General features: G+C 34.1%; 2 protein-coding genes across 3 annotated transcripts; both read left to right on the forward strand.

Moving 5' to 3' along the window:
• Positions 1-5716: 5716 nt before the first annotated feature.
• LOC148625165 (uncharacterized) lies at positions 5717-14833 on the forward strand. The gene is made up of 4 exons (XM_088568486.1): positions 5717-6003; positions 11878-12457; positions 12852-12913; positions 13177-14833. Exons 2-4 carry the CDS (start codon positions 12130-12132, stop codon positions 14203-14205), a joined length of 1419 nt encoding a protein of 472 aa, XP_088424612.1. The 5' UTR covers positions 5717-6003; positions 11878-12129; the 3' UTR covers positions 14206-14833.
• On the forward strand, positions 6401-8748 carry LOC148625166 (uncharacterized). 2 transcript variants are annotated; one of them, XM_088568488.1, is made up of 3 exons: positions 6401-6949; positions 7298-7389; positions 7703-8748. In XM_088568488.1, exons 1-3 carry the CDS (start codon positions 6652-6654, stop codon positions 8663-8665), a joined length of 1353 nt encoding a protein of 450 aa, XP_088424614.1. In that variant the 5' UTR covers positions 6401-6651; the 3' UTR covers positions 8666-8748. The 2 variants fall into 2 exon arrangements, with proteins under 2 accessions (XP_088424614.1, XP_088424613.1); XM_088568487.1 differs by having other exon boundaries at positions 6404-6949; positions 7295-7389.
• Positions 14834-16317: the final 1484 nt, after the last annotated feature.

A 16317-nucleotide genomic window follows, 5' to 3' on the forward strand; every position in this document is an offset into this window, starting at 1 on the left:
AAAGTTACTCAAATCAAAGACAGCAAACTGTTTCCTAATAATCATTAATTGTTTTTCATCAAAAGTAGGTTTTTAAAGGTGAAGATGAGGGAAAACTGTGAATACGACACTGACCTACAAAAAAGTCTTACAAAAATATTACATAGAGAGGACAAAACTGGCTGTTAATATAGAACAGCTAGAATTAAAAATAGTTTCCTTTTGAGGATAACTAGAAAGTTCACATTTAGTATCTAATGTGTACTAATTTTGAGAAGTTGCCATAGGAAAAATACATTAATGGAAAACAATGATTCAACACTGTAGCCTCCCTTGGCACTATTTGTAGAGAATAATTAAATGACACAATGTATTACAGTTTATTACATGATAAAACCGAAGGTATTCAACTATAGATCCCCAAAGAGATCACATAGAGGATGATAAAGTCCATACTTTTGTTGACTCATTTAAGAAGTGTCAAAGCATTCAGTATGTACCAATCGTGATTTGAGAACCAATAAGAGTAATAAAAGAGGCTGGCAAATTGAAAAGGCAAAATGACTGGATATATAAATATCTCTGGTGACAAAAATAGTGGGAATTAAGTATTTTTGAATTAAATTTTAAAAAATTATTACTTTTCCAACATTAAAGTCAACCATTATATGTATGACTTATTATAAATGTTACATTCTGATGGATTCTGATGGATTCTAGGTTGTTTAGAAATATGAAAAAAAAATGTTCATCTGATTGCCTCCTTCTTTTGCATCGTTCTTAGATGATCTTGTAATTAATTATGAACTTCCTAGTATTTTTAAGTTCACTGAATTGGAATAGTTTAAAAAGTACATGCGATATACCGGTGATGATAAAACCTTGACTTCTTGTAATTATTTTTAGAGGGTGGCTCCAGTGGGTTTGCCTAATCATTTTGCGTTTGTCGTCTGTCTTGAACAGAATGTGTAATGTAGAGATAACCAACTATTTTACCATAAATTTGGAAGTTCCATTAACTAGTTTCAGTTTTACGAGGATAAATTGAAAAACTGGTTTTGGTTTCAAACTAGTTTCAAACCAGTTTTCGAAATAAATGGAAGGTTTCAAAACCTTTTACAAAACTGGAACTGGTTTCACTGCAATAAAAACGCCCTATATTGGTTATTTTAAATATCAGGACGCGAAATTCGGGATGGATGCGATATAATGCAGGCAAGCTGTATCTGATAAACATTCTCGAGCAAAAATGAAATCGGGGTAACTAGGGTCAGAACGAATAACAAAATTCATAATTAATGAAACATAGGCAGATATATAAATGACATACAGAAACCGTTTGAAATATTTAGAATTAAAAAGTAAGTAATCAACTTGGACTCCACAACAATACTAGAAGAATATACCGGGTGTGCACCGGTAGGGTAAGCGTTCTCTGTCTTCGGAGGAAAAACATTCAAGCTGCACAGTCATGAACCTGAATTGGAAGGCTATATCAATATGAATTATTTTATTTTCATCATGGAAAATGGCAAAGTATCGGTCGGAAAAAAAAATCATGAAGTGAGATTTTAAACCTGAGGTTATATCGTCCTACTCATAATTATAAGCTTATTTGAAATACAGCAAAATCTTGTGTAAATTCTGTGTAACTTCAAATACGCAAATTTTAAAGTTGAAAGACGAAAAACCTTACCAATGGAATGTTGAAAAAAAAGAGCAAACCATGATTTTTTATCGGGTTGAACATAATCTGTGTCATTTTTTTCTATCACTTTTTTTTTAAATCTTTCATTAAGAGTATGTTATAACACGAAAAATACTATGGTGTCCTTTCTCCTACTGCAAAATAATGTGTAGGAAATAATTACTAAACTAATGATTGTCACGGTTTTGTAAATGTACTTTTTATCGATGATCTGCTGTAAAAGTGAAGAATTGTTTTAGCGAGAAGGAACGCAATTTGTTCCCATTAGAATAGTTTTTTGCTTTGGTAAAAAAGGTTCATCCATTAACCAACACTAACGAATTTGGTATTTAGAACCGGAAACTGCAGCTGAGTCCGGACGACAGCACATTTTCTGCAACATCACAGATGCTTCCTTGACGACGTCGTCTTCGGCTTATCGGCGATCGATACAGTAAGACGCATTTTTTTCTGCTCCACAGTTAAATTGTGGAAAGACAGAAAAATAGGAGTTATATTACTAGATATAGGTAAGTTTTGTATAGATTATATTCAACGACGTCTCAGATATATTTTCACATAAAATTACGTTCATAACAAATTAGGGAAATAAACTTTTTGTCCGTCAAAGCTACAGTTTTATTTGACTCTTACTAGTTTTGTTGATTTTATGTGCTGAAGAGTTGGTGCCGGGCGACAGAGGTTACTTTTATGAAGAATTGCATGTTTATAGTATGATAAGCAAGTAGCTATGGTTTATAAATTATACCAATTTTTGGTGCAAATATGATTTATTAAAATTTTTTGCAAAAATCTTTATGAACATTATATCTATATATTTTCAGTGATATATAAATTTGTAATTATAAAGAGTAACTACTGGAGAGAAGACAGGATGGCGATGTATAGGCCAATCTTGGTGAGTTCTAATGGCTGCGAGTCAGCATTGTTTCAAATTTGAAATCATTGCATAGCCATAATTAAGTGCAGTTTATGCTTCAAATGAATACTCTGCATCTTATCAAAAAGAAAATACAGTTTACAAACAAACACAATTAATTTGGCAGATAGTTTGTTTCTACGTGAAGTAAGTTTTCATCTTGCACATCCGCCTATGTCGTTCACACACAGTAATAACTAAAACTTAAATATACTGATAAAAATGTTAATATTTTCCATTTATGTGTAATCCCCCTATATTTATTTATTTATTTGTTTGTGTGTTTGTTTCTTTTAGTCATCTTAATGGTTTAGTTGTAGGATATAGAACTTGTTCTCTCAGTTAAAATACCTAATGGCATACTTACGTCACAAGCATATCTCCCTGTATTAATCTTATAGCGCATACAATAAGAATGTTCAGGGGATAGAATTGTTTTTTCCTTTATATTAAATAACAAGAAAGTTTAGAAGGTGTGTAAACTGTCTGTCAGTATCTAAATATGTTGAATTGTCTCATTCTCGGTTGTGTGGTGTACTGAAGGAGTCATTGTTTGTTATGTAATCGATTGAAGACCAAATCTATCCAATGACCGCCACTGAATGCGCTTTTAAAGCGATAAAAACTATTACACACATTTTCCTAGAAAACATTATTACTACGTGAAATTTACACATTGTTTAATATTTTAGGATGCTCTGAAGGATCATCCGCTATTCGATGATTTTGAGATAGGGGCCCACATGCTGGTTGGTTTTATAAATAAACACAACAGAGAAAGGCTACTTGAACAACGCTACCAGGAGGAATTGGAATTGGGTAAGATTGCTAAAAGTACATTTTCCTTGACTTAATGATGTTATGGTTTTCAGTATCAACTTATAAGTAAGTGAGATTTTATTACTGTAGGGATACGGATTTCAAGAAAAAAAAAGCTTAGCCGCTGAAAATGTTATCTCGTAATTAAATGAACTGAAAATATAACACGACTTTTCCGATTAAGAAAACATACAAAGATTCTTTTTGTCAACTACAAAACATTTGGTCTGATAATAAATATTCTTACAATTTAAAATGTGTCAGCCCCCTCCCTTCAAAAATAAAATAACACCTTTGTCAGTAAATCTTATGCTCAGTTAGAAAAAATAAAACCATATGCAGATTTAGAGTTTTATCTTAACATGTTCGAAAGTCCAAAAACGAAAGATTAACAATGAAAAATGCTGACACCTACGAAAGTCCACATATATCTTTCTAATAACCCTTTGGTGATTTATTTCGATGCTAATATGACAGTTTTCTGCAGCTGTGTGTTTGTGTTAAACAAAATGGCGACCGTTATGGGGCAAAATCATGTTGTGACATCGGTAAAATTGGGTAAAACTTATCAATCATGAAATATGTCTATGACGTTAGTCATATAGATGTGTATCTAAGCCTAATAGAATTGTGTACAATTTATTTGCGAAGTTTTGTTATGTTATTTTATACTATGACTAGAAAATGCATTTAAAAAATTCCGTATTGTGTCCGTCACAAACAAAAGAGGTATTTAAGTGTTGTCTTTCCAGCCCTTGATGCTGTATTATGAACCACTATCGTATTCTTAATTATAGTTTTCATAGCACAATTTTTGTTCCTTTTTTTTCACATGCTATTTGATTCTAATTTTGATAATCTCCCTTTTAAACGGATGGTAGAATGTCTGCCTGTCCTTCACTTCGTCCGTCATACATGTATTTTTATATTTTTACTCTCTATAAACGCCTGGTGAACTATCTATGAACGATGTATTTTTTTTCCAAACAGAATGGCAAGTAACCATGGACACAAAAATGAGGTAGGGGTATCATTTTATTTTTCTTATAAATTGGTATTACATGCCTAAATATTTTTTTCTCAAATATTTATAGAAAACCCCTGGATGATGAAAACAGATGATGAGGATAATATAATTTATTACAGATACATTGACTTCCCGCGAGAAGTAAGTTGTCAGACTAAGTCGGAATCCTAGCTTTCAGGGGTGAATCCAGAATTCAGAAAAAAAGGAAGTCCTACCCAGAAATTTATAAACAGTGGGATTCAGGCTATCAATGCTGATTTTTATCGAAGTTCCGCCTCTGCTCTTAGTGATAAAATGTAATGAACTTTTATTTAGTTTTAGAATAATAACTGCTGAATTATCATTAGCTCACTAGACAGAAAGCTCGTTTGTTCTATATCGTTTCAGATAAAATTATTTCCCAGGCAATAAAACGTGAGCAGGGATAATCATTTTGGTTTTGCATCTAATGAAATTCTAGGGGTTTTGAAACACACAAACACAACACACAGACCTTTTTTTACGATCCATACAAGTTTCAAAGACATGCATCTGGTTGTATGTATACTAATTTGCCTTTCCAGGATGGCGATTTGTATCCCCCATTTATCGTAGAATACAGTTTAAATCCTGACGTTTTGGGGTTTCCTGCTGACCGTAATCCAGATAATTTTGACCATACTGATTATACTGGAAATGGTAAGTTAAATAAAAAATACCAACTCGCGCTCAAGTAAAAACTTCAAACATTTTATACCACGTTCACATGTACGTTATTTTTTTAAAGAAATAAACTATTTTATAATTGTAATGGATATAGTGTATATAGAATATATTTAGGTCTTTCAGCAGTCACCTATAAATTTTTTTACGTAGGTGCATACAATGCTCAAATTTTATTTGTTCTACGTAAATTTTAATTATGCATGTTTGTATATGGTGCATGAGACTATAATAAAATATTGAATCTGGATCTGAATCTACATTTATACATCACTGTGGGCATCATGAAGGCCAGTGACGTGCGAATGAGTACGCAATTCCATTAACGAGGCATTATAAGCATTTTTGTTCAATTACAGAAGTAGGAGATGGACCTCATGTTGCAGGAGATGCTGAGGAAGTTGCAAATCAAAATGGCGGGGGGCGGAGAAGAAGGAAATCGATTTTTAAAAGATTCCGTAAGCTTCTTTTCTCCTGCTTCACATTGGGATGCAGGAGGGGAAGCTAGGCGACTGGAACCTAAAACTGGTTCACTTCTAGGGTAAGCGTCTTCTGCTGTACAGGAAACAATTGATTCCTGTATCATACGCGTATAAGTTTATATTCGTCCATTTTCTTGTTTAGAATTATTTTCTTATTACTCGCGCGTACCTATTACCCCTCGAAAGATGATTTGGTTTAGAACATGACTTAAAGGGTTTAATTTATCTTTTGACAATCGATTTCCTTCCGCTTTTCCCCCTTTCCCCCTGTTATTGGTGTGGATGTGTAAGAGGAAGCATAACAGAGAACACCCGTACTTGGAGTGTTATCCGGGCTTTCTAAAGATGTATACAGGTCACGGTATAGGTACGTGAATTTATTGATGACGTTAATCACAGGGTTAGTTTCAGAGCAATGAAGGGGTATTATTATCTTATTATTACTCGAATGTCTGGTAGGTATTATATTACATTTCTTGCTAATGCCAGGCTGAAATATGAATGGTATCAATTATGTAAGCTAGATCCAATGCTTAAAATACTATATCCGTTGATTTGTACCCTAAACAGGTATACCACACAACATTGCTTCGTTACTTTAAATTTTAAAAAATTGTTTTGTTTTGGTCTTTGTTTCATTTTGAGGACATACACAAAACAATAGACTAAAATTAATATGTATGGTATTCAAAAAAAAATCTCAGTTAGGGTTTTGGATTTAGGTGAGACGTCTAACCTATCAAGATAGATTTGATGATTTAAAAATTATAAATTCTGCATTTTTTTCTAATTATGATTTAATAGGTTATTTTATTTAAGTATTGAAACAAATGATATCTTGATGGAGCATTTAATTCAATCCTTTAGAGAACCTCGATTGTCTTATCTCATTTGATTTTGGAATAAAGCTTTTGTTCTGCTAAAACGTACGTCAAGATGGAAAATTTAAAAATGTAAGACGTGTGACCAATTCGAAGTAGAAAAAAAATATAAACTATAAACAAAGAAAACAGAAATGGGGAGCATCGACGAAGAAACCCTCTGGAAGCATTGGATGTATTTAAAGAATGAACTACATGTCGAGGACTTGTTAGATGACCTTGTTTCATCGGGTGTTTTCACAGAAGCACAACAGAATGAAATTCTTCACTCGTCGCCAAACTCGAGACAAATGAAAGCTGAGAAGTTCCTTAAAGTTCTGATACAGTCTGGAGAGAAGGGATTTGATCTTTTCTGTGAAATTCTGAGGAAGAATAGAGACAATAGATACCAAGGTGTAATAGACAAACTGAATCTGACTAGAGCAGAAGTAGGCAAGTTGTCTTGTTTAAATCAAACTAATATTATTCAAAGTCCAATATGAAATCATAACTAAAACGTCTAATACTTTAAAGAATTTTCATATAGCTGTTGAATTACGAAAATACTCTATTATGTAACCCCTACGGAACATTTCTTTGATAGATTTGTTGTGTTTTATCTTTATACTTATTATTATAAATCTGTGAATGATTCAGTTTTAAAAAAGTTAAGAAGTAAATTATAAAAAAATTGTACATGAAGAAACTGTTACCCATTGTGAAATTATCAAAGAATATGTTTCGAGTTTGTTAAGCCATGTGGTATCAATATGTTTGATCCCCATTTCAATATGTTAGCAGGTGCATCAGGAATGGCTACTACCTCATCAGAAGGCAATAATACTGCTACAAACTTCAGACCACAGTCATCAGCATCTGCAGCTTCATCTACAGTAAGTAGGTCACATGATTACTTTTTGTTTAACTTTTGTTTAACTTTTTGTTTTCTGATTTCTTTTACCATAAATACATTGCATGTAGTATTTTATGCCATGTGTATACATGTTGTAATTTTTAACCATTTTTTTCTGAAGTATCAGTTTGAATATAAAGAAGAACAAGATCAGCCTCTTGTTTTAAAACTCTTAAAAATCTAACATATTGAATGTTTGCATATGCTTACTGTTCAAGTTACCCTATTAACCGAAGAACCAATTTCGAATAAATGTATGAACCCATTCATTATTTCTTCAATTTCTTTTCCAGAGTTATTGCAGTCTGCCCAGTCATGATGGAGAAACGGGAGAAAAGAACATTAAACACAACAAATCTGCTAGACGGGCATGGAGGTCTGATGCTTCAGTTGCTGGATCTGAAAGCGCAAGACAAAATGCTTCCGTTCTTCCAAACCAAACACAAAACCCCGCGCCGCCTAGTTTAAGCGTACATAATCCTGCATTAACCGAGAATAGTGCTGATACACAAGGAGCTGCAAATCTCTTGAGACAAAACAGTGGCGGACCAAATAATAATATTGACATGATGGCACTTGAACAAGAACTGATGCGTCTTGCGCCAACCATAGCAGACGTTTTTCAGAGAATTTCACAGTCGACTGCGCAAGTTCCAGTCAGTGAAGAAGAAATCAAAAAGGTCAAAGAAGACAATGAAAGATTACGGAAAACAAACCGTACACTAATTGAAAAGTTGAACACATTTCAGCAAAGAATTATCAGACTTCAACTTGAAAATAAAAATCTGCGCGAGGCTGGGGAAGGAGCACAAGAGCAGACGAAGAAAGACCTGGACAAAAAAGCTGTTGAACTTGAAGCTATTGAAAAACGCATAGAAGACCAGAAAACTGCTTTGGAAGAAAAGGAAAGAGAACTCAAAATACAGCTTCAGAAAATAGAAGAAATAGAAACTAACATGTCAAAACAAAGAACCAAAATACAAGAGTTAGTGACTTTGTATGATGAGGGGGTTGAGGAAAGCTGTCGTCAGCAGGATGAGATCCAGAAACTACAAGAGGAAAGAGAAGCTCAAAATGCTCAAATAGGACATTTGGAATATAAACAGAAAGTCAGCAATGAGAAAATGAAAGACTTAGAAGAAAGACTTGAACAGCTTGAAAGGAGTAGCAGCAAACGGGGAGTTGGTCTTCGAAGAGCTAATCCACGGGCTACACAAAAGAGAATGCTTGGTATGATGTCCTCTGACATGAACTAAAAAGTACTTAAAATGTTTTGTACATACATTAAATTTTCACCACGACCTTACCAAAGTGAAACAATTAAATTAATTTGTTACCATATTATTTTCATTATTTGCCTCATTTTATCATAGATGTAAATAAATATGGACACCACCCACGTGCATTTTCTATCTTCATTAATCAGTTACACTTATAGCTTACATATTTTTGTTTGTCTTTCGATGTTTTTCATCGTTTGCTTTCTTGGTTTCTTGCAAAACGACGCACCAATATTTGATAGTTTAAAAATATGGTATTAATATGACTGGCTATTTGATTCTCCACACATGTCCAATGGAAATAGCTTGACTGACATGAATTGGATCTTCCTTTTCTCTGTGATCTGAATGACGGCTTTCTATTGATTTTTGCGTTGCATGGTTTTCCTTGTCATGACACATGGAAAGACCGGAATCCTGCTTCCGGTTTTGTCGAAATTTTCCTTATTCTCTTTGTCTTCTAGAACATCATTTAGAGTCGGGTTTTGTGCTGGTGTCACCTGTGTCAATTGGTATGACACGCCTGTTTATGAACTAGTGTAATTGTTTCTGACGCAGTTGGACAAAGAATATTTGATGTCAACAAGTGCTATACATAATTAGAAGCATTGGAAATGAAACTCACGCATATTGACATGTCTTGTTTCAGTTAAAGACAATTAAAGGCCGTGAGGTATTTAATTTTGAAACGAATGAAAGTTTTAAGTAGGTCAATGAGTGCCAAAGCTACATCAATTTTCAAAGCAAAGACCCCGATGTAGCAAAAACATTGTCTATTATACATGACAAGCCCAAAACAACATTGTTTTTGTCTGCAAAATATTTTACATCAAATGAGGTAGACGTATAAAGTAATATCAGTGAAAAGACCTATACTGCTACCACACTCTCCAAAGAAGAGATTGTGGAAAACCATAAATCTGTGCTATCCTCTTTTGGTCTCTCTACCAAGGACAATGATTGTGATTTACCGTCTATGTACTGGATTCCTAAACTCCACAAGAATCCATACAAGCAACGTTTCATAGCTGGATTTGCAAAATGTACCACCACACCTCTTTCAAAACTTAACTTCTATACTCACAACTGTCAAAGAGGGTCGGCAGTCCTACCACAACACTTGTTACTCCCGTAGTGGTATTAATTCAATGTGGATACTGAAAAATTCGAAAGATCTTTTGGAGACAATCAGTTCAAGAATATTATCTGAATATAATAGCAAGAAAACCTATGATTTTTCAACACTGTATACTTCTATTCCCCATACTCAGTTAAAATTCGGACTTAAAAACGTTATACATCGTTGTTTTCCAAAAAAGATGGTACACCTAGATACAAATATATAGTTCTTGGTAGAGATTCCTCATTCTTTGTAAGAAATAATTCCAAATCATCTTCCAAATATACAGAGGAAGGTGATTACACAATGCTGGAATTTTTAATCGACAACATATTTGTCCGGTGTGGTGGACGTGTTTTTCAACAAACGGTCGGCATTCCAATGGGAACAAATTGGGCTCCTTTACTTGCTGACCTATTCCTTCACTCTTATGAGGCTGACTTTGTAGCTGATTTGATCGGAAAGAAAGAATATCGTTTGGCTAGATCCTTTAATCTCAGTTACCGCTATATAGATGACGTATTATCTTTAAACTATTCTAATCTCGGGGATTTGATACATCGCATAAAGGATACTACAGACACTGTAAGGTCAGCCTCATACCTTGACCTACATTTAGAAATCGATGGTAAAGGAAAACTATTGACCAAACTTTACAACAAACGTGATGACTTTGCATTCAGAATTGTCAACTTTCCTTCATCTGAGGCAACATCCCTTCAGCACCTGCGTAAGGAGTGTTTATATCACTCATACGTCATGCCAGAGCTTGCTGAAACTACGCAGGCTTTTTGTATCGCGCTAGCTCTAACAAATAGGCTTATGGAACAGGGTTATGTTGCTACAAGATTGAAATCATCACTACAGAAGTGTTATGGTCGTCATCATGGACTCGTGGATCGTCATGAAAACTGATTTATTCAATGGGTCATAGTTTTCCTTTCTTCGTTTGTCTACCTCGGACTTGACTATTTATGAACAACTCGGCGGGTGTTTCTATAAAAGCAGTGGACGCTTATCCTACCGGTGCACCTGGTCCATGCTCCCAGTGTTTAATGGAGTCCGAGTTGCTCATTTGCTTTTGTTACTTTGTATGTATGATTTTAGTTACTTTATGTTCTTTGTTGTGTATGTCTGTTTTCCATGTCTGGTCTTTGTCCCTGGATTGCATTCTTTTGATTACCGCTATAACCTTGGTTCCCTTGATTGCAACTTTTTATTACACACACCCCCCCCCTCGAAATTTTCACTCCGACGATTACCATAACCATTAAATAATAAAAAAATGACTATACTCCAAATGAGTCCACCAAGATTAGAAGCGTGTTAATAGCATTGAATTAAACGACGACGAATGTTCGCAAATCATTATCAGCCTTTGAAGATTAAAAATGAATTGTTTGGTAGGGGCAAATCGCAGGAAATTTATCTGCTTTCATAGATTTTTGAAAAAAAATATTGGAAAAGGCAATTTGAACGTCCATAAGGCCATATAAAACTAATTTGACACTTGTTAAAGACCTTTTAGGTGATCTCTGAAAGTGTTTACCATTTTGTATTTCAGGTTACCATTTTGTAGTTAGATTATACGTTGGTGTATTTGTTACTTTTTAACATCTCTCTTCTTTTTCCAATAGACTACCCATTGGGATCTCGCTTGGACGGCTTATAGCGATGTACAAAAAATTTGCAATAATGCGTAAATGACAAAATGCAGAGATAATTAACTATAATTTACAAATAACAAACGTTATTATAGATGGAAAAGCTATATTGTACTCTGCTTTAAACTTTGTTTCGTATAATACTCCATCACGATCCAAAGCTGCATTAATGCCTGTTTTGTTTATGTTACGTACATGCAACACGTATATATTTTTAAACAAAATGACATATGTACATATGTACTTCTGGCTCAAAGATTGGATATCAACTATGCTTTAAACTTATTGCATTGTTCTTGAATTTTAATATAATTGGTGCATTCATATTTAAATGGTAGAACTAGTTACAGAGCTATACGTCAATGATATGATGATAATGCGTTAGACCTTTTTGTCTTTTGAAGGAAAAGATTTGAATATTGAAGAAGTATTGTTTGGGATATCGAGGCACTTTAAGGATATGAAATTTGATCTGTTGAGCACGCACAAGATTGACCCGTGTTATCTGTGACATAAAGCTAATAATCAGAACTGAATTCTCGCATTGAAGATTGGTGAGAAATCTTTTGAAGTTTAATCTAACGAACCAGTCTTTATTTATAAATTCTGTAAATATTGTAAATAATCAACATCCTGAAATCAACTATTTTGTCAAAATGGCGAAAAACAATGTTGAACCAATGCATGACGATGACGAAAGGAAACTTTGGAGAAACTGGGCTTTCTTAAAACACGAACTTAGAGTGGAGGATTTGTCAGAAGGAATGATAAAAGCAGGAAGATTCACGGCTGAAACGAAAGAGACAATCATGACAGTTCAACCAAACACAAAGTTCATGAAAGCAGAGAAGTTCCTTAGTGCTTTAATCGGATCTGGAAAGAAAGGTTATCAGGCGTTCTGTAATCTCTTGAGAAACGAACCTAATAACAGATATGTCGAGGTGATGGAGAAACTTGGAATCAGTGAAGAAGATGATATACCAGGTATGTAAACTTTGTTATTTTTCTATTAATTCATTTATTCGAATTTGAAAGGTTGAAGTCGCTAGTACTTGAGAACGTGACGTTTCGTATTGACGCAATTATCAAAACAATATCAACAGACAGACAGAAACAAAACGAATAGACGGAATGGTTAAACATACTTGTAGACACAGAGATATAAATTATATTTACATTTCTGTTATAATCATATGTTTCCAGCAAAATATTGTGACATGCGAGTAATTCGTTTAGAGCTAAAACTCACATGGACAAGTTACCAAACCATGTTTTTTTTTCAAGTCACCTTATTTAAACCCACGCTATGACACATTCTCAGTCCAACCAAATTATGTGCAGTTGGTTCAGTGTTTAAAAAGTTAGTGTTAAATTACAGATTCTGTTTCCATGGCGAGCTCAGAAGACCCCCATAGACAAGCATCAGCCAAATCTAATAAGGTAAGAAAATTAAACTGGTCAAAATACACATTATATATAGAAGCCGGTGGAAGTCTTATGAGTTTGCAGTTGAAATGTAGCTTGTTATCATTTTGTTTGTTTGTTTGGTACATTTTTTTTCATTCAGATACAAACATTTTGTAAACAATCCTTTTCCTACTGAATTTCGTAAAAATATAAATAAATAAATAGTTCAGAAAATAAATTCTACAGTAGTCTAAAATGTAATTTGTGCAAAAACTTAAATGGATGGTCTCTTTTAGAGTGGAAGATCTGGTATAAGTTCCAAGGATGGAGAAACTGGAGAAAAGAAAATTAAGCCTACAGTCCCAGATATACTCCGTCAACTTCCCGGACCAGAAGATACTCCAAGGAGTCAAACAAGTATAATACGCCAGGCGTCTCTCGTCAGTGCAACCAACGATACTTCAACAGCCGTTCATGCGGTCACAGGCGCTCTTAATTCAGGAGAACCAAAAGTTAATGGGGTCGAATTAACTGCTTTAGAGAAAGAGCTTGTGAAAATCGCTCCAACTATTGCTGACTTGTTTAAAAGAATATCGAAAACAAATGATCAAAGCCCAAAGTCCTCGAGTGCAGAAGATCTAGAAAAGATAAAAGAAGAAAATGAACGATTGCGTAAAACGAACAGGAATCTTATTGACAAACTGAATATGTTCCAACAACAAATCATCAATTTACAGCTTGAGAACAAAAAACTAAGAGCTAGTGACAAAGGCGATCAGAAATCGAAAGCAGATTTGGATAAAAAGAATGAAGAACTAGAAGCTTTGAAGCAGAAATTTGAAGCACAGAGGCTGGACCTTGAACAGAAGGAAATGGAACTAACACACCAACTTCAGAAGATACGTGAAATAGAGGATGAGAACGAACGACAAAAGATTCAGATTATGAAATTGGAAGTTCTACACCAAGAAAGTGTGGATGACAGAAAGGAGCAGCAAGATCAAATTGAACAATTAAAACAGGAAAAGGCAGGACAACAAGACCAGATTAATGCCCTTAAAGAAAAGCAATTGGATGATGAAGAGCGCCTTCAGAAGATGGAACAACGCTTACTGATGTTAGAAAATACTGGAGGCGGTTCCAGAGCCTCGTACTGGAATAACCGGAACCGTGATAAAAATAGGCGAAGTACTCGAATCATGTCGCCTCCAAGAACAATGCCATGGATGAATGGTATCTTGAATCGTTCTCATAATGCGAATGTAAAATTTAATCCACCTGCCCCGCGGGAAAAACCGATGCAAGAAAAAGGTTGGTCGTTCTGAAAGTGGCAATAACGCAGATTGTTATATGAAAAAGTAAATTTCTACCGAAAAGTTAGAAACTCGCTGTGATGACGGCATATATAAGTCTTGACAGGGGTTAGTTAAACAAATACATAGAAATGTATATAAATTGTACATGTGCTTGATAAATCATTTGAAACTAAATGACACAATAGTAGCGAAAAACGTTTTCACCTATACATTCACGAATGGGTGTGAGTAGATACCTATTGTTTGTGCATGCGGTTCATTTTTGTTTATATTTTGGTGAAAAAGTCTATTTGTATACATAATTTTCTTGAACAAAAAAGATTTGTATACATTTGGGTTATCTGTCAACAAATTGGTGCATGTTGTAGAAAAATTTAAAAGCAACCAATTTTCAATGTGGATGGTACAGCCTTTCGTCTATTTTTAAAAGTAGAAGCTTGTTGTATAATTCCACTGAAGTAGTTATCTTACATTGACAATTTAAGATCGCACTAGTGTGCGAATTCATTTTAACATAAAGCATACTTATTTGATAATCATTTTGTGTGTTTGAGAGTTCTATGTAAATGGAATGCAATTCATATGAATGTTGCTCTATTTATGGTATGTTTTGTTAGCAATAAAATATATTAGATTATTTTAATTCTTTTGGTGTTGCCATATAAGACATTCGATGGAACAATCAAGATCTTCTTCGAACAAGCTTTTCTTCACCATAACAGTAAAGAAAAGCTATCTAAATACATCGATGGAGGAATACAAAGCTAGGTGATGAGATTATAACATCTCAATAGATCGTAAAAAGCAAGGTGATGAGATTAGAACATCTCAATAGTTCATAAAAAGCAAGGTGATGAGATTAGAACATCTCAATAGTTCATAAAAAGCAAGGTGATGAGATTAGAACATCTTAATAGATCGTAAAAAGCCAGGTGACGAGATCACAACTTCCCTATAGATCGTAGAGCTGGTATATAGACTAATTTCACACGATTATCTTGGAAGCCCTACATATAAAGTGAAACCATGTTTGAGGCGACTACCCGAAAGCCAATGAATTAGAATAATGCAAAAGAGTGGAATTGTTCCACTGGAGAGGTGCCCATCGTTCTTTAGCGGTCATCGCGTATTTCATTAAGATTTGAGTTTAGTTTTAAGATTTCAAAACTTGGTTCTGTAAAGTCAAAATTGAAAAGGTACCGAAAGTAGTTTTAGACTAATAGCTAAAATAAATACGAACAAGAAAATGAAGAGTGAGTTTGTTTGCTTAATTCAAGATTGTCGTACTAATGTTTTTGCACAAAATTGCGTCCTAAACAAATTCCCAAACTTTGAATCCTCATTGCCTGGTAACAGTCTCTTTAGCAACACTTGCGTATATATATATTGTACGAACATCGATCTATACCATACAAGATTAAATGATAATTGTTTTTACAATGCACATCTTCTACTTTTGGTTAATTGTGTATGTTCAAATTACAATAGGACCAGCCATGTGTACAACTAATTATTCTTTATCTAAATATCTCGCAGAAGTACCATTATTGAATCTTGAGTACATTTCATATCGGAGCGATGATCTAAGTTTTGTTATGGTGCCAGATTTTAAAGACATCTATGAATTTTTTTTTTAAATTGAACTACAAAGTATATAATGTATATTTTTTAACTGTTGATCTTTATTTCTTAAACTATCAACTCGGTCCTGGGTGTCACCATTTTATCCTTCTCCTTCTCTTTGAAACCAGGTGTTGAGATGAAATGAGCGATATTTTTGGTTTCGCTTGATTTTTAGCCAGAATTCACCAGAGCCCTTGCATTACTTTACTATGTTTTCTGTATTTTGTTTTCTTGCCTACATAGACACAAGCGAAGGAACTACAATGAAGTGCCATATGGAAATTTCGTGCAAGTTCTCAGATAGCAAATTATTTTTTTTTTCTTAACGTGGCAGCTTTTTTGCATCTGTCATTGGTTGTTTGGTTATAGTGACTTAAAGATTTTCACATCATGACGTGTGGCTTGATTACATACACAAAACTTCGCCATGAACTTGAACCCATTGTAACATTATGGTTTAATACATAGTCTGCTTCGGATTTTACGGTAAGCTCTGAA

This window comes from Perna viridis, chromosome 2, assembly GCF_037379345.1.
Source record: "Perna viridis isolate PV_CMFRI_1.1 ecotype Kerala chromosome 2, ASM3737934v1, whole genome shotgun sequence".
Taxonomy (NCBI): Eukaryota; Metazoa; Mollusca; class Bivalvia; order Mytilida; family Mytilidae; genus Perna; species Perna viridis.

Coding starts and splice junctions, on each gene's coding strand:
- LOC148625166 (XM_088568487.1), top strand. CDS start 6,652: ATGGGGAGCATCGACGAAGAAACCCTCTGGAAGCATTGGATGTATTTA. Junction 6,950..7,294: donor TCTGACTAGAGCAGAAGTAG/GCAAGTTGTCTT, acceptor TCAATATGTTAG/CAGGTGCATCAGGAATGGCT. Junction 7,390..7,702: donor CATCTGCAGCTTCATCTACA/GTAAGTAGGTCA, acceptor TTTCTTTTCCAG/AGTTATTGCAGTCTGCCCAG.
- LOC148625165 (XM_088568486.1), top strand. CDS start 12,130: ATGGCGAAAAACAATGTTGAACCAATGCATGACGATGACGAAAGGAAA. Junction 12,458..12,851: donor TGAAGAAGATGATATACCAG/GTATGTAAACTT, acceptor GTTAAATTACAG/ATTCTGTTTCCATGGCGAGC. Junction 12,914..13,176: donor CATCAGCCAAATCTAATAAG/GTAAGAAAATTA, acceptor GGTCTCTTTTAG/AGTGGAAGATCTGGTATAAG.